Consider the following 18,311-nt stretch of genomic DNA (forward strand, 5'->3'; position numbering starts at 1 on the left):
TTTTAATGTTGTCTAATCATGGTGCACCTATCACTGTTAATATAGTTTACTAATTTCATATTCGGTAGGCCTAGGACTCCTTCCCTTTTCTGTGGATAGCCTCATTTATTTATTTTTCCAAATAAAAATTTTTTGGGAGGTAACTTTATTTATTTTTATATGGTGCTGAGGATTGAACCCAAGGCCTTGCACGTGCGAGGTGAGTGCTCTGCCACTGAGCCATAACCCCAGCCCCTCCAAATAAACTTTAGAATTACCCTGTCCAGATTAAAAATAAATCCTAGCCAGGTGCAGTGGTGCATGCCTGTGATCCCAGCAGCTCAGGAGGCTGACCCACAAGGATTTCAAGTTCAGAGCTAGCCTCAGAAACTTAACAAGACCCTATCTCAAAATTAAAAAAATTTAAAAAGGGCTGGGATGCAATACTCAATGACTAAGTGCCTCTGGGTTCAATCCAGAGGGTTTAAAAAAAAAAAAACAAAACTCGAATTTTTAAATGCTTATTGGTAAATCCCAAATAAATTACTTATAATATTGATTTTTTAAAGGTAGCCACAAATTTAATAATGTTAGCCCTATTTTGTATTTTATTTAGAGACGAGGTCTGAGTTGTTTAGTGCCTTGCTTTTGCTGAGGCTGGCTTTGAATTTGCCATCCTCCTCCCTCAGTCTCCCAAGCCACTGGGACTACAAGTGTGTGCCTAGCATACATTCTTAAAATCCATTTTTAACATTGCAATTTACAGATTTCTACTAGAAGAATGTAAGTCTTGAAAAAAGTTTAGAATTAACCGTAGTTGTGAGTTCTTTCACTTATTACGAGCAAGAAACAAAAATGAATATCCCTACTTTTTTTTTTTTTAACATCTGAAAACTTTTTTGGCTTTATTTTAGTCATGAAGTCACATTTTACTTACATTATTTCCAACATTGTTGGAAATGCTGACTCATAGTCTTTGAATCATTTTCTCTGCCAATTTCAGTTGTTCATAATTAATGTATCATATGCCAATTAGTATACAACGGTCCATATGATATGGAATATCCCTACTATTGATAATATTCTGTCTCTTATATGCCAAGTTTTAAGAGTAATTCATTCTCAAGGTACATGGCTTTAAGGACAGTTATGGAGTCCAAACAATTAATGTCTGAAAAAGAGACTAAAAATTTCATCACTTACCCCAGATAAATGAATGAAAAAAAGAACAGCAACAATAGAGATGAAATGATAAGCCAGGCATGGATGACCTAGAAAGGAAAGCATTCCAATATGATCAGCAGATCCCATAACCCTTAAACAATGCAAATTCCTTACATCAGAAACAAGGAATATGTAAACTGGGCATGGTGGTACAACTGTAATCCCAGCTACTCAGGACACTGAGGCAGTGGGATCGAAAATTTGAGGCAAACCTCAGCAACTTAGGTGAGACCTGTCCCCAAATTGAAATAGGATAGGGACGAAGCTTATTGGTAGAACACTTGCCCAGAATGTGTGAGGCTCTGTGTTCCATCTCCAGTACTGCAAAGAACAAAAACAAACAAAAAACAGTATATGTGTAAATGTTCTGCTCCCCACAATCCCTATTTGAGTACTCAGAATGGAACTCAGGGCCTGGCACATGCAGGGCAAGCACTCCATGACATAACCATCTCCAGTCCTAGTCCAGGTTGTTGTTCTTCTTTTTTTTTTTTGGTACCAGGGATTGGACCCAGGGACGCTTAACCACTGAGTTCCCAATATTCCCAAACCTTTTTATTTTGAGATAAGGTCTCACTAAGTTGCTGAGGTTGGCTTTGAACTTGCGAGCCTCCTGCCTCAGCCAATCAAGCCACTGGGATTATTGGCATGCGCCACCATACCCAGCTCCATGTTCTGCTTTTTAAAGGGGAGAACACAAAAATGGCTTTGGGATCAATGCATATTAACATGGAATTTTGGGGGGGTGCTGAATTAGTCATTATATAAAATAGAAACAAGACATATAAATTTTAGAAATTGGGCTGGGGCTGTGGCTCAGTGGTAGAGGGCTTGCCAAGCACGTGTGAGGACCTGGGTCCGATCCTCAGCATCACATAAAAGTAAATAAACAAAATAAAAGGTACTGTGTACAACTAAAAAATAAATATTTTTTTTAAAAAAAGAAACAAAAGAAAAGATGACATTTAAACTTTAAAAAGCAATATTTTCAATGGAGGAATTTTATAGTATTTCTGTAATAAGGATAAAAAAATTGAAAATCAGATCTTCAGTTAAGTGATCTGTGTATGTGTATGTGTGTGTGTGTGTGTGTGTGTGTGTGTCTGTGTGTGTATGCTAACTTTACAGAGAAAATGGGCCTTCTAAACTACAATCACTTGATAAATACTCAGAATTTGAAGTTTCAGTAACTACCATAATACTTCTATACTTATTTGACAAGACTCATTAATTTAATAAGTATTATTATTAAAAATTCCAAGTCAGTCAAGCATTATCACACAGAATTTAGACAGCACTCTATACCTATTAGTCACTATTACTCTCGTACATATTACTGTAAGGGATAAAATAAAAATATGATTTTTGCAAACTATTTTACAAAAGAAAGATTTTAAATGGTAATTTCATATAAGAGGTACATTTGGGAAAATGTTATACAATTCAAGAAGTCTGGAGTTTTAAAAAAGAGAATTGAGATATATGTTCACTGATAAGCTGTCAAGTAACTTCCAACCTAAAGTGGAAAAAAAAATTTTTTTTTTGGTGGTGCTGGGGAAGGAACTCAGGGCCTCATGTATACTAGGCAAGCACTCTACCATTGAGTTACACGTCCCCCCACTAAAGTGAAATTATTTTGAGGTGATTATGCTTTTTATTGGCTTTAACTATTCAAGGGACTTTATTATTTAATGGCAGAAGGAGCTACATAAACAATAACTTTTCAAAATCTCTGTCTTTTTTTTTTTTTTAAATCTCTGTCTTAACTAGTACAGATCTAGTCAAACCTTGAGGAAATGAAATAAAATCCCCAAATCAAGAATGCTGTTTTGTTCTTCTTAATTTCCTCCCTCTACCACCCATCAATTGTCCCAATAATCAGTTCTGAGATATCAAAACCCAGTTGGGGCTGCCAGAGATAGAGCTCAGTAGCAGATCATGTGCCTAGCATGCATAATACTTTGGGTTCAATCCCTAGCCCTGAAGAAAGAAAAAAAAAAAAAAAACCCCACAAAACAAAAAGCCAAAATCTGTGATAAGACTGTGTTAATTTTCTCTCTGGTTCTGTTTTGATCACCCAAGGACTTTTCAATCAGTAATTGTTAATTCCTTTGAAAGAAATGATTTCTTAAAAATTCTCACCGTATTTTAAACAACTATATAAAATGATACTTTGGGGAAAGTCTTCACCTCCCACCTATGAAGGTTTCACCAAGAAATTGGTACTCCTTAGACATTAAATATTCTAAACTTACTACTGAAATACAATAAAGCTATTTCTGATATTCATTCATTAAAAAATTTCCCTTGCATTTTACTATGAAAACTTCCAAAGACACAGCAAAATTTAAAGAATTTCACAGTGAACACTCATATCCTAGCCTTGATTCTACCACTAGTAATTTGTCATTTGGAAAATTTGCTATTTTCCTCAATTATAACTTATAGTAACATGAACATCCTAGCACACAGTTTTTTAAAAAAATTTAATTTATTCCTTGAGATAAGTGAAAAAGCAAAAATTATTAAAGTGTATAAACTTTTTCTAATTGCTAAGTGTTAATACACATTGCTCAAACTACTTCACAAAAAAGGCTGGATTAATTTTATCAAGTCAATAGGTCAAATATGTTAATTCGATATTTTAGTATGCAGTTTTTTTTAACTGGTGAGGAAATACACACATGAATTTATCCAATTACCTAGTTATTAATCATGTATATTTCCCCCACATCTTCTCTGTCCATTTTTTTTTTTTTTTTTACTTATTTGGAACGTTTGTAAGTGTTCTTTATATTGTAACAGTATCAGCCCTTTTACTATAATAATGGTAAACAGCTTTCCTACTTAGGTTGGTGATTTATGTTATGATTTTCTGAATTATTACCTGAATTCAAAGCTTCTTCAAATGATGACTAAATAGCACCCTCCTTTTCTAGAACATCTGGTAGTAAACAGACCCTTCTCATCTTGCAAAGATCCCTAGGTCAGCTTCCCTGTGCTAAAGGCTCTGAAAGACAAGAGCCCTATTTCAGTGTATAACAGTGCATACCTCTTCTGAACCCTGAACTATCCAAGCCAGAAATCATGTAACTAATAAGTTATAGCTCCATCTATAACAAATGGTGTATAATAATTAACTACATTTTCTATTTCTACCTTTGTAAGGCTTGTTTGGTCTTATTTAGCTTCTTGCAAGCATTGCACAATCAACCTCTGATATGAGAAATCCTTAGGGTTTATTTCCAAACAGGTCCTGGCAAGCTTCTGAAATTCTGACTCAAAAGCTCCTTTTACATTATATGAGCAGTCAAAGTAAACAGTTTCCTTCTATAGAACTGGCTTTGCTTGCTAAGACTTGATCATTAAAAAACAAAACAATACAAATGAGCAAGTGTGGAAATCTGGCTGGATACAAACATTTTAGACTGTCTAAAATTAAGCATAATTAAATTACAACTACCTTGTCTCTCACACTGACTGCAACTACGAAACTTGGCCTGAAAGCATTGCCACAGCTAGCTGAGGACTAGGAACAGTGAAGAGGCCAGGAGAATTGGAAGCCACAGAGAGCAGAACAGTTTCCACTTTGTCCTTCCAGTACCCGCCTCCTCCTCCACCTGAACTCAACACCAGTTAAGTGGGTATCAGTGAGAAGATGGGAGATCCAGAAGTCTAATTCTGGTCTAAGGAGCAGGAACTGGTATCTTAACACCTAGGTTGCTGAGAAAGCTTTCCTCGCCTTTCTTTTCTTTGTTCTCTCATGCCCAGCCCCCAAACAATCTTGAGTGGTACAATAGGGGTGACAGAAGCCTAAAATTCTCTCTGATTAAAGGATCCTTAGTCCCCAGAATGAGGCAAACAGCCCTTGTTTTATTTCACTTTGATCTCCCATTTCTTGGTCCTGACATTAGGAAATCAGATCCTAGCTTTCTGCTGCAGGAATGGAAGAGGAATTCCAGAGAAACTAGAAACTAACTAAACCAGAAGCTCGTGAAAGTAACCTCTAAGCTGTTCATGAACTTGTGGACCCACCTCTATGGTAAGCATGTGTGGATATGATCCTCAAGAGCATTCAGATTTTTGACAACTGAATGGCACACAGGTGGGCCAGATCTGAGAAGTACTGCAAAGACTTTGAAAACTGAACTGATTATTGTCACAGGCTACAGATTAGAATTTACAGCCTAATTCAACCAGGTCAGTTTGTTAGGTAGCTGGTTATAAATGGGTGAATAGGAAAAGGACAATGACAACTGAAAACCAGCCAAAACCTCCCCGGCCATAATTAATTACATCCCCTTAAGAAAAATTGTTATTTCCAGATCAGGCCACACCCTACCAGGTAGTCTGGACCTTCCCCAATCACCAAGACTATGTCACAAGCCCCAATCATCCTTTCAACCAAAACATCAAGAGTCTCACAAAGAAAGTTTGCTGAGTACTACTCAGAGGGTAATAAACGGATTAAGGAGGTAGGAAAGTAAGGCAAAAACAAGGGTACTCAATTTCCTTGAAAACCCCAACTCTGAGCACCAAATCATTCTCTCTTCAAGGCGTCAGTGCAGTTCCTTCATTGTATGTCACCCTCACTTCTCAATCTCTCTGGGACCACTGTGCTGACCCTCCACATGCTTTTAAAGGAACAATTTGCCTGCCTGGCTTCAGTCCACAGTATATATTACATTCTTCAGCAAAAAACCTGTTATATGCAGGAGAAATGCAAGGTCATTTGAGGTCAGCGTGGGCCTAGAACTGTCCTATGTAGTGGGCACTTGAAAGTCTGATGTTATCCTGCTGTCAGTCAAAAGTCAAGAGGTGGACCTGGGAGGGACTCTCTGGAAACTTCCCTGGGACTCCCAGTAAAACTGGAAGGCAGGGAGGGCATGCAGTCCACCTCTATGAGAGCATCTACTCTCCTCCTTGAGAATGTCCCCTTTTCCTAATTCTTCTGATAAAATCATGACTGCTACTCAGAGCAACATGTCTGAAATCTTTCTGGCATGACTGCAAGAACTGGTAAAGAGAGAATCTCTGTGGCTACCTCAGCTTTGCAGCAAGCTCTGGCAAACTGGCCCACAAAACAAAAATACCAACATTCTCTTAGGGTCTAAACAAGACCAGAGTTTATAACATAATATTTAAAGTGACCAAGATATAATCCAAATTACTTAGCATGCAAATAACTAGAAAAATCCCAATCTGCATGAAAAAAAAAATTCAATGAATATAAATGCAAGACAAGGGACCAGGGTTGTGGCTCAGTGGCAGAGCACTTGCCTAGCATGTGTGAGAAAATGGGTTGATCCCTGGCACCACATAAAAATAAACAAATAAAATAAAGGTATTGTGTCCATCTACTACTTTAGAAGTATTTTTTAAGGGGCTGGGGATGTGGCTCAGGGTAGAGCTCTCGCCTAGCACGTGAGAGGCCCTGGGTTTGAATCTCAGCACCACATAAAAATAAATAAATACATTGTGTCCAACTAAAAAATAAATATTTAAAAAGTATTTTTTAAAAGAATCTTAAAAAAATAAAATAAATGCTAAGACACCACAGATGTTGGAATGCCAATAGTCTTCAAAGCAGTTATGTTAATAATGTTTCAAGAAATAACGACAAATACTCTTGAAATAAAAGGAAACAGACAAAGTACCATGAGGAGGAAAAAATATAAAGAAAAACCAAATGGAAATTTTAGAATTAAAAAGTACAGTAACAACAACAACAAAATAGGCTGCATGGGCTCAATAGTAGAATGCCGATGACAAGGGAGAGTCAGTGAACAAAAAGCAGGAGAGAAGATTTAAAAAATGAGTAAAGAGACCTGTGGAACAATATTGTAGGTTAGGAATCCCTTATCTGAAATGCTCAGAACCAGAAGTGTTTCAAATTTCAGAGATTTTTGGATTCTGGAATATTTGCATAGACTTTACTAATTCAACATTTCCAATCCTCAAACTGCAAATTTGAAAGACTCTAATTTGACACTCAAAAAGTTTCAAAATTGGGGGCTAGGGATGCAGCTCTGTGGTAGAGTGTGTGCTCAATATGTCCAAGGCCCTGGGTTCAATCCCCAGTACCACAAACAAGCCCAAAAGGCACTCAAGCTGGGAATGGTGCCTGTGGCCCTAGCTAGTTGGCATGTCTGGGGCATAAGGATTACTTGGGCTCAAAAGTTCCGCACCAGCTTAGGCAAAGCAGCAAGACCATGTTTCCAAAAATAAAGCTTTACATTTTGAAGCATTTCAGATTTACAGATTAGAGGTGCTCAACTGACACAGGTCATTTGTGTCATTAGTCTTAAAAGGGGAAAATAATGTGGTCCAGAAGAACTATTTTAAGAAATAATGGTTGAAAATTTCCCAAACTTGGTAAAAGACATAAATTAGAGACTCAAGAAGCATAGTGAATTCCAAAAAAGATTCAAATTACACCAACTCCTGAAAACTTTAAAAGTGAACAGAACAAAAAATAATCATGCTGTTATTTTATAGGGGAATAATTTAAATAACTGATTTTCCTCAGAAACCACTGAAAGCTATCAGTAGAATGTCTCCTCACCACCTCCCATACTAGGGATCAAAAGACTATTTTTAAAAAGTTAAAAGAGGGCTAGGGATGTGGCTCAAGTGGTAGTGTGCTTGCCTGGCATGTGTGCGGCCCGGGTTCGATCCTCAGCACCACATACAAACAAAGATGTTGTGTCCGCCGAAAACTAAAAAATAAATATTAAAAAATTCTCTCTCTCTTAAAAAAAAAAATTAAAAAAAAAAGTTAAAAGAACCAAAACAAAATTCTATGTCCAGTAACAATACCCTTCAATAATGAGGTGAAATAAAACATTCTAAGATAAAGAAAAACTAACAGGAAACGAAGCCAGCAGACTTGCTCTTAAAAAAAAAAAAAAAAAAATTATTAAAGGAAGTTGTTTTGACAAAAGGCAAATAATGCTACAAGAAAAACCTCAAGAATGAAATAAGAGCAAGAAATAAAGTAGATTATATTTTCTCAATGTATTCTTCATCATCTCTTTTTTTAAAGAGAGAGGATAGAGAATTTTTTTTAATATTTATTTTTTATTTTTTTAGTTTTTGGAGGACACAACATCTTTGTTTGTATGTGGTGCTGAGGATCGAACCCGGGCTGCCGCATGCCAGGCGAGCGCGCTACCGCTTGAGCCACATCCCCAGCCCTTTTTTTTTTTTTTTTTGATGGAAGAGATTGAACCAGGGCCTCATGCAGTCTAAGCAGGTGCTCTATCACTGAGCTACACTCCAGACCTTACATATGTTTTAAAGTATGTCTGATGCCCAAGCAGAGTGATACATGCTTATAATCCTGTGACTCAGGAGGCAGAGGAAGGAGGATCAAAGTTTGAGGTCAATCTGGGCAACTTAGCGAGACCATCTCAAAGCAAAAAATAAAAAGAGGGCTGGGGATGTAGCTCAGTGATAAAGCACCCCTGGGTTCAATAAATAAATAAATGTTTGGTAGTTAGTAAAAATTATAACACTGACAAACTTTTTAATGGTGAAGGGTAAAGGAATGTATAAAACAGTAAGGTTTTTTTTTGTCACTTGTAGTAATATATTAAGTAGACTAGGAAGATAAAACAGATTAACTGAATAGTCCTATAACTAACGAAATCAGACTTACTCCAAGCACTGACAACTTTCACCCAATATTTAAAGAAGAGACAGCATCAATATCTCTAGAAAACAGATTAGGAGGGAACACACACTTCCCAAACCATTTTATAGGACCAGCATTATCCTGATACCAAACCCATTCAAAGACAGTGCAAGAAAAATATGAGCCAACATCCCCAACAAGCACAGTTGCAAAATCTTCATCAAAATAATAGCAAATTGAATCCAGTGATAAAGAGAATACACCATATCAACTAAGATTTATCCTAAGAATGCTAGGTGGGTCAATCTTCAAAAATCAATTTAATTCACTATTATCAAATGAAATGGAAAGAAGTCCAAAATATACTATTAAGTGAGAAAGAAAGGAGATGGGAGGAAGGGTAATTGTCTACTATTATAAAACAGTGGATTTAATATGTCTCAATTTCTATTCCTATGTTTCACCTCTACCCATATTTTTTATTGGTGCATTGTCAATTTCTATTCTAGTTTTCTTTTGTTTTTGTGGCGCTGGGGATTGAACCCAGGGCTTTGTGCATGCAAGGCAAGCACTCTACCAACTGAGCTAGCCCAATTTCTATTCTTAAAAAAGTACATATTCTACCAGCATGCCTCTAATCCCAGCAACCCAGGAGACGGAGGAGGTAGCAGGATCCCAAGTTCAAGGCCAGCTTCAGTAACTTATCTCGGCCCCAAGCAACTTAGTGAGACCTGGTCTCAAAATAAAATAATTTAAAAGGGAGTGGGGGTTGGATATGTGACTCACTGGTGAAGTGGCTCTGGGTTCAACTTCCCAGTAACAACAACAACAACAAAGTACATATTCATATGTAATTAGCAAAGTAAGTTTAAAAAAAAAAAGTAAAAGAAAAGATATGCATCAAATTATTAACAGTGGTTACATCTTGGAATAGGACTGGTTGGTGGTGATAACTGGGGTATGTATAGTTAAACTTGGTCTGAATGTTTTTAAACTATGAACATGCCTTGCTTTTATTAACTATTAAAAGTAAAACAGGAGTTTTTTTTGCTTTTATAGTATTTGAAAAATAGAGAGTAAAGTTTAGAAGGTCAGCTGAGAAATCAGGCTACTAAACTAGTCATGAAGATAACAGATGGTAGTGATTACACATTAAAAACTAGACGGTCCTAGCAAAGTATACCCACTGGTGATGAAATGGCATGAAAGATTATTAAACTTATGTGCCAACAGACATCTGAATAGAATTGATGCCAAAGGAAATAACCTTGTAACCATGGGCCTAATAAACAGATTTTTTTTTTTTTTTTTGAGAGAGAGAGAGAGAGAGAGAGAGAGAGAATTTTTTAATATTTATTTTTTAGTTTTTGGCGGACACAACATCTTTATTTGTATGTGGTGCTGAGGATCGAACCCAGCGCCGCGCGCATGCCAGGCAAGCATGCTACCGCTTGAGCCACATCCCCAGCCCAATAAGCAGACTTCTAAGCTAAAAATATTTAACTAAAAGTTGTATTTGAGGGCTGGGGTTGTGGCTCAGTATAATAGAGCATTTGCCTAGCATGTGTGAGGCACTGGATTCAATTCTCAGCACCGTGTATAAATAAACAAATAAGATAAAGATTCATCAAAAATTAAAAAAAATTTTTTTTAAAGTTGTATTTGAATGGGCTGGGGATGTGGCTCAAGCGGTAGCACGCTCGCTTGGCATGCATGCAGCCTGGGTTCGATCCTCAGCACCACATACAAACAAAGATGTTGTGTCTGCCGAAAACTAAAAAATAAATATTAAAATTCTAAATAAATAAATAAAAATAAAAAGTTGTATTTGAGGATGTAAACTTAAACCATGAAATTGAACGTAATTTTCCATGAGAGAAAAACAGTTCAATGTATGAGATTCAAAACTGGTGAGCCTTAGGAGAAACTGCAAAGACCAAGGTAGGGAGATAAGTGAACATCAAAAAGAATGTCAAGCAGAAGAGGGTGACTAATAAGCCAATGGCAATAAGGTCCAGAGAAATTAAGTTCAAAATACTGGCAACCAGAAGACAAGCAGTTTCCACAGAGGCATAAATCCAAAAGAGGTTGGATTTGACAGGAGTCTTAGGTAACTGCATCAATCCAGGCCAAACTCTGGGCTCAAAGCCCCATAGTGGCCTAGCTTCCAACCCACACTAGCCTCGTGAGCCCTCCCAACACTCCTCATATGAAAAACTGGGATAACAGTAGGGCCTGTTCCATTGAGCTGGTGTGAGGATGAAATGAAACCAGGCAGATATAGTTTGCATAGCTTGCTATATTGTCCTCTACACACCATTGCCTGAGGCTGGGAAAATCCATTCATGCTTAAAATTAGAGGGGAGGGGTCGTTTAAAGATGTTGCTTTCTTGGAGCTGGGGTTGTGGCTCAGGGGTAGAGCGCTTGCCTTGCACATGTGAGACCCTGCGTTCAATCCTCAGCACCACATAAAAATAAATAAAGATATTGTGTCCATGTATAACTAAAAAAATATTTTTTAAAAAAAGATGTTGCTTTCTCTTTTATATGTGAAAGTATGAAACACACAGAAATTTAACAGTTTCCTAAGATCACCAGGAAAAAGAACTCAGGAAATGCAATACTGAGTCCAGAGCCCCATCTATTCAATTACACAGGAATTTTGAAAAAGAAAAAAAATCTGGAAGTAATTTCTAGATTACAAAAAAGGTAAAATTCCATCCCCTTATAAAATCCAAAAAAGAAACAGAAGAACAAAAGTACCATATGATTTAAAAAAAAAATTCACTAAGCAATTCTAATAAAGCAGAGAAATGGAACCAGCAGTAAGCACTTCCATGTTGATAAAACACATAAAGAAAACTAAGAAAGAGCATACTTAAAGCAGGGGGAGAGTTCCAATCACTTGCTCTGGCTTACTGAGAATTCACAACAACCCATTATCATACATACCTCCATCTTCAATGGTCATCATGTGATAATGTCAGACCACAAATACTCACCACTTTAGGCTAACATATATGCCCAATCAGAAGTTGAACAAGTAAGGCTAAATTCTATATTACTTTAGAGCTTGTGAGCTTTGAAAGGATGTTTGATCTTAACTAAATTAAGACATTTGTTTTATGGATTAAGAATATAGCTGAGTGGTAGAATGCTTGCCTAGCAAGGTCCCAGATTCAATCTCCAGGATCAAAAAACAAATAATAAATGAAATAAAATGAATTTTAGAAATACATATGCATGCCTATAAAAATTAGCATAGTTTTAAAAAAATTCGGGCTAGGGATGTGGCTCAAGCAGTAGCGCGCTTGCCTGGCATTTGCGGGACGCTGGGTTCGATCTTCAACACCACATAAAAATAAAATAAAGATATTATGTCCACCTAAAAACTAAAAATAAATATTTTTTAAAAAAATCAATGCTGGTGAACGTGGGGGAAAGTACAAATTGATACAACCTTTTGGATAAAGTTAGCATACTGAGAGTTAAAACACAGTTAATTTGCCCCCAAAATTCCATGTTTAGGCCTGTACTCTAAGGAAATAATTTTAAAAATTCTACGCATAAAGATATCATTTTTTAAAATAGCGGATAACTGAAAACAACTCAAAATATCCAATATCAGAGAAACTAGAAAACATAAATTACAATATATTCATTGAGTCAATAATTATGCAGCCATAGAAATTTTTTCTAAGAATTTATAATATGGGAAAATGCTTATATCAGAGTAAAAGTTAAGAAAGGACACATACTGACTATCTACTTTAAACATGTTAAAAATATATACAGGAAAATACTAGAAGGAAATGAGTAGACTCCATTATTTGGAAAGTTAACATTTATAATTTATATTATTTGAGAATGACCTTAAAGCTCTATAATGTCTAGTAAACTGTAAATTTTCTGAGACTTGAGTCTGAAACATGTGCCAAAGGGCTGAGATTTAGGAGTCACTTAGTGAGAGAACAAGGGGAGGAGAGGCTGGGGGTTGTAACTGTGTCTTTCCTGTACAACCCCTTGACCTCACTTTGCAAGGAAAGAAAGAGTGCTACCACAGGAAGGATGGTACGTGAATGGAAAGCAATTTAGAACCAAGGTATGAATGCTAGTGTTAGACTCACCAAGGAGTCTAACACTAGCATCTGAAGGTGACCTTATTCTATATTCAAATGTGAGACTCTGAATTCTTTTGGTTATAACTAATTTTATGGGGACAATTACCTTATGCTATTTTTTTTTGGTTGCGGGGTTGGCATTACCGGAGATTGAACTCAGGGACACTGGACCACTGAGCCATATCCCCAGCCCTATTTTGTATTTTATTTAGAGACAAGCAACTCACTGAGTTGCTTAGTGCCTCACTTTTTGCTGAGGCTGGCTTTGAACTTGCGATCCTCCTGCCTCAACTTCTGGGATAACAGGCATGCACTATTAAGCCTGGCTCCTTTTGCTATTTGTGAATTGAGCTGATACACAAAGGTTTTAAAGTATATGCCTGCAGAATATCATAAATGTACCATGAACTGAAATGTTAAAACCACTTAGACTGTGATATTACATGAAAATATTTGTTTCACATTTATGCCTTTTTTTATTTTTAAAATGTTCCACAATGAGGGGAAGGTAAATAAAAACTAACTTAGGTCTAAAAGATAAGACCTTTTTCTTTACTAAACCAAGAAAGATATGTGACAAGAAGATGCACTCATCACAGAACAAGGCAGAAAGCAAGCATTATCACAGCTCACCTTATAGCACCTGTATTTATATAGAACCACCAAGAGGATAGTCATGACGACAATGACACTGATCATGATGGCAGCATTCAGAATTGAGTGCAGGGCTCTCTGTCCCACAGTCTCGGTGTCTTCCGTGAATGGAGTATAGATTCTATAATAAAACAAAACACAAAAGCCCTGGTTAAGTAAGTGTTATTGGATATCCCAAACCACATATTCCCTCCAACACTATAATTTTGTTTTCCTTTTGATTAATGTCTTGTAAGTCATTTTTTGCCCATTTCACTAGTCTAGCTCAGAATTTTTAACCTAAGAAAATAGCTATACTCTAATACTTGCTTCAAAATAAAATGAAATATCTAAGATATGGAGAGATGAACTTATGTGAGCCAGGCATTGGCTCCACCTAGTGGATGCTTTGTACTGAAATAATTGCCTTATCAAATGTATTCTCCACTGTTTATTAATCTGTTACATAATCAGATTCTGCAACATTACTTACCTAGGTTGACAAATGGTTGGCAAAGGAAGACAATATGGTGCATAATTATTGTCTTTCATCTGTAGAGTGATGAGAACTAGAGTTGTTTTGAGACAATGTCACATATCCACCTTCCCTTATCTCACTCATATAAAAATACTTCCAGGTGCCAATGTATCCCGCTAAAAGACTTTATTTCTGATTCCCTTGTAGTTAGATATGGCCATGACACTAAGGAATGGCCAATGAATTTTAATAGATGTTGTGTAAAGAGCTTCTGAGGAAGAGTACATTCTGCTGAGAGGGAGAAGTCCTCTGCCTTTTTCTCCCCCACTACTTTCTGCTTTCTGGATGAAGGGAGGGGCTCCATTCTGGAGTCTGAAGTAACCTTTGAGAGGAAGGAAGGAAGGAAGGAAGGAAGGAAGGAAGGAAGGAAGGGAGGGAGGGCGGGCGGGCGGGCAGGCTGAGAACTTGATGAACGTAAAGCTGCTATACCAATCTGGACAGCCTACCTCTGTGCTGCTCTATGGGTAAGAGAAAAAGGTACCATTTAAACCAGTTTTGTCTCTAACAGGGTCAGCAAACTTTCTATAAAGGGCCAGATAGTAAATATTTTTAGTTTTATTGGTCACATGGTCTCTTGCTACTGAGGTATGAAAGTAGCCATAGACACAAATAAATAAATGGACATGGTCTTTTTCCAGTGAAAGTTTATTCACAAAAATAGGAGGCAGGCAGAGCTGACCTACTGGTTGGGGCTTGCCAACCCTTGTCCTGTAGTATGAAGCCAAACCTAGTCTTGATTTATACAGATACTATTCCCCAATCCCTTAGGCTACTTCCTCTTACCCCTGCCCTTCACTCATGTCTCAGCCATACTACCAGAAGGCTAATAGCACGGCTTTCAGAACACCATGCAGTTTTTCAGACATTTCCCAAATTCACATTCTAAAACTCAAGTTCTTAGAGACAGGACTAGATGACATCTGAATTGGAGCATTTTTCTTGGTGGCCAAGGGCAACACCAACAGCACTGTGGAATCTACATGATAGTTCCCCAACTCTAGAGAGTGCTAGGTTACATTAGATATTCATTCTTACAATTAACAACTTTTTTTTCCCTGAGTATTTATTTCTGGAGACAAAGTGCTCTCATGGGCCTTACTATAAAGGAAATCACACATTAAATAATGTAAATAAATATATTTTTGCAAATTGTGACAAATAAGAAAGAATAGGCTGCTGTGAGAAAGAATATTAGGAAGGAGGTGTTAGGAGATGAGGGAAGTTACTTTTGATGATTTAACATTTAAGCCAAAATGAGAAGAAATCTATCCACCAAAATTAGAAAAGAACATTCCAAACAAGAACAATGGCCCTATGGCCCTGAGGAAGGAAAATCATGCTTAATTTGTTCAATTCCAAATAAATTCAGCCCTATCCAATGACACCATCCATGAAACGATTGCAGCGTTCATTTTCCCACTTAAAGCACCAAGTAATAACCCCCTAATTCTCTCTATTGCCTCTGGCCATCAGAGAAATGGACTCCTTCATGCTCCTTCGGTGCAGAGGCCCTCAAGGTGATGATAACACAGTGAGGAAAAGCCACATGGCCTTAAGAACAATGAAACAAAACACTCATACATACAGCTGTCCATCTTTCCGAGTATAAAAGCTGACAGATTTGATGGTAGCCACCACCACCACCATGCAGAGAGTCACAGGGACAAACAGCATGATGACATGTTTGGCGCCATATTTCAGTGTCAGCTCCTCATCCTCTTCCTCATCTTGCTCCACCACCTGCCGTGAGTTACCCTGCGGTCGGCCATTAGATACTGGTTCAGGGTTCCCAGGTCTTCGTCGATCACCATGATCCTGCCGTTCTCGATTATCATTCTAAAAGCACAAGAAAAATATTGTTAATAAATCAGACCCTCAGCAGAATAAGGGGTTCTATATCAAAAACAAAATATGTAACAATTAGGCCAGTCATTAATTGAGTTCTAAAAACTTGAGACAAGAAAGAGCCAACTTGCAGGCAGTGTGCAGTTCAAAAGTTATTTTTGTATGCGGTGCTGAGGATTGAACCCAGTTCAAAAGTCTAGATGGTTTACCATTGTCTTGGCTCACCCCACTCTCTCCTCCCATTCTCAGCCTAAGCCAACTGAACTGAACTTTAAGGTTTGTCTTACAAACTGACACCACTATCAAACCTTTATCTGTAGCAGTTGCAAGCAAAGTAGGCTCACCTTTTCACATTCAAGAAGTGTCTTTAGGCAGGTTCACATCAGTTACACAAGGAACTATCTAACCTCCATTATTAACAACACTAAAATCCACGCTGCTCAAGGAATCTCTCTGCATTAGTTCTATATGCTATTCTATAGCATATAAAGTTACAATTATCTTCACAAACACATTTAAATTTTTAATATATCAAAAATTGAAAAAACTCCCCTAGAGAGCAACTAGGCCTTAATTCTGATGGTCCATGTCTTTATTTTCCACATCCTGACTATACTCTATATAAGGGAACAATAAATAAATACTTAATGAATGACTGATGAATGAAATTAGAAACTTTCTGAGATTCTACTTTCCTCAAACTCTTAAGCCAGATACAATTTTGTTACTTTTATATTTATCCTGGTCTTTAATTTACTTTCTTTCTTTCCTTCTTTCTCTCTTTCTTCCTCACACCCTCTCCCCACCCCTTCACTTTCTTTTCTTTTTTACAGTGCTGGGGGACCAAACACAGGCCCTCCAACATGCTAGGTACTTCCTAGCACTGAGCTACTTCCTAGGTTCCTGGGCTTATCTTTTCTTATTCTTTAAGTTGAATTTTTCTTTTGCTATCAAGGTTCCTATCTTAAAACTTGGTTTTTGTAAAGGGTTGAATAAATAACAAAGGCAACAATAATATATATAGGGACTGGGGTTGTGGCTCAGCGGTACAGCGCTTGTCTAGCGCATGTGAGGCCCCGGGTTTGATCCTCAGCACCACATAAAAATAAATAAATAAAATAAAGGTACTGTGTCTAACTACAGCTAAAATATAAGTATTAAATGTTTTTAAAAAATAATAGGTGGGCTGGGGTTGTGGCTCAGCGGTACAGCGCTCGCCTCGCATGTGCGAGACCCTGGGTTCGATCCTCAGCACCGCATACAAAAATAAACAAGTGAAATAAAGGTGTTGTTTCCAACTACAACTAAAAAATAAATATTAAAAAAAAATAGGTGACAGAAAAGGAAAAAAAAAAAAAAAAACCTAGGTACCCCTCCTTCTGATGGGTAAGTGAACAGAAGGTAGACTGTTGGTCCCTGTTACTCTGGGGATTGAACTTAGGGGTACCATACCACTGAGCAACCCCCTGACAAATCCTTTGTATTTTTTATTTTGAGGCAGAGTCTCATTAATAACACTAAAATCCATGCTAAGACTGGCCTCAAATTTGCAATCCTCCTGCCTCAGCTTCTGAGTCCCTGGGATTATAGGCATGTACTGCTGCACCTGGTTTGTACCTCATTTTTGACTACAGAGTCTAACTATTGCTGTAGAACATTACTATTATTCATTAAAAACACATTCTCCATTTAATAATGGCTTAAAATAATTCCTGCTGGGGTTGTGGCTCAGCAGTAGAGTGCTCACCTAGCATGTGCAAGGCCCTGGGTTCGATCCTCAGCACCACATAAAAATAAATAAAAAGAAAGGCATTGTGTACAACTAAAAAGAAATATTAAAGAAAAATAATTCTAATGTATCAGAGGTTGTGATATGTATATTACCTTTAATTCTCACATTCACCTGGTCATCACTTCTTCACAAATGAGGAAATAGTCACAGCTACTGTGTGTCAGAGGTTCTGAACACAGGCCACCCTGCCTCCAGAAGTCAAGTTCTCAACCACCTCCTAACTTGCCAGTCCCAAAACAACATGAGCTCTGCAGGCATGGTGAGGGCTGGGGGTTCTTTTTATTTCATTTCTGATATAACTATTCCACAAGTAATTTTCAAAATTCTACTATATTCCAGATACTTTGCTGTAGCAATACTGAAATAAGAGCTAAGACTCTGTACTTAGCTCTTATTTCAATATTCAAAACTCTGTAAGTTAGTTTAAGGAACAGATGGTTGAGAACTTTGTTTGCCATGCCAAGGACTTTAGACCTTACCGTGAAGCAATTAAAAAAGTAATAAAGATTGCTAAAGTCAAGGAAGTGATACAATCAGATTATG

At 37.3% G+C, this 18,311-nt stretch overlaps 1 protein-coding gene across 3 annotated transcripts in view; it reads right to left on the reverse strand.

Moving 5' to 3' along the window:
* Psen1 (presenilin 1) overlaps window positions 1-18,311 on the reverse strand; it is a 64,513-nt gene that overhangs the window by 17,102 nt on the left and 29,100 nt on the right. For all 3 annotated transcript variants that reach the window (XM_027931509.2, XM_027931508.2, XM_071607697.1), the window contains exons 4-6: window positions 15,717-15,967; window positions 13,594-13,735; window positions 1,183-1,250 (exon numbers count right to left, since the gene is read on the reverse strand). In XM_027931509.2, the coding sequence (XP_027787310.1) occupies window positions 1,183-1,250; window positions 13,594-13,735; window positions 15,717-15,967 (461 nt within the window). The remainder of the gene's footprint in view (window positions 1-1,182; window positions 1,251-13,593; window positions 13,736-15,716; window positions 15,968-18,311) is intronic.

This window comes from Marmota flaviventris, chromosome 2 (assembly GCF_047511675.1).
Source record: "Marmota flaviventris isolate mMarFla1 chromosome 2, mMarFla1.hap1, whole genome shotgun sequence".
Classification (NCBI taxonomy): Eukaryota; Metazoa; Chordata; class Mammalia; order Rodentia; family Sciuridae; genus Marmota; species Marmota flaviventris.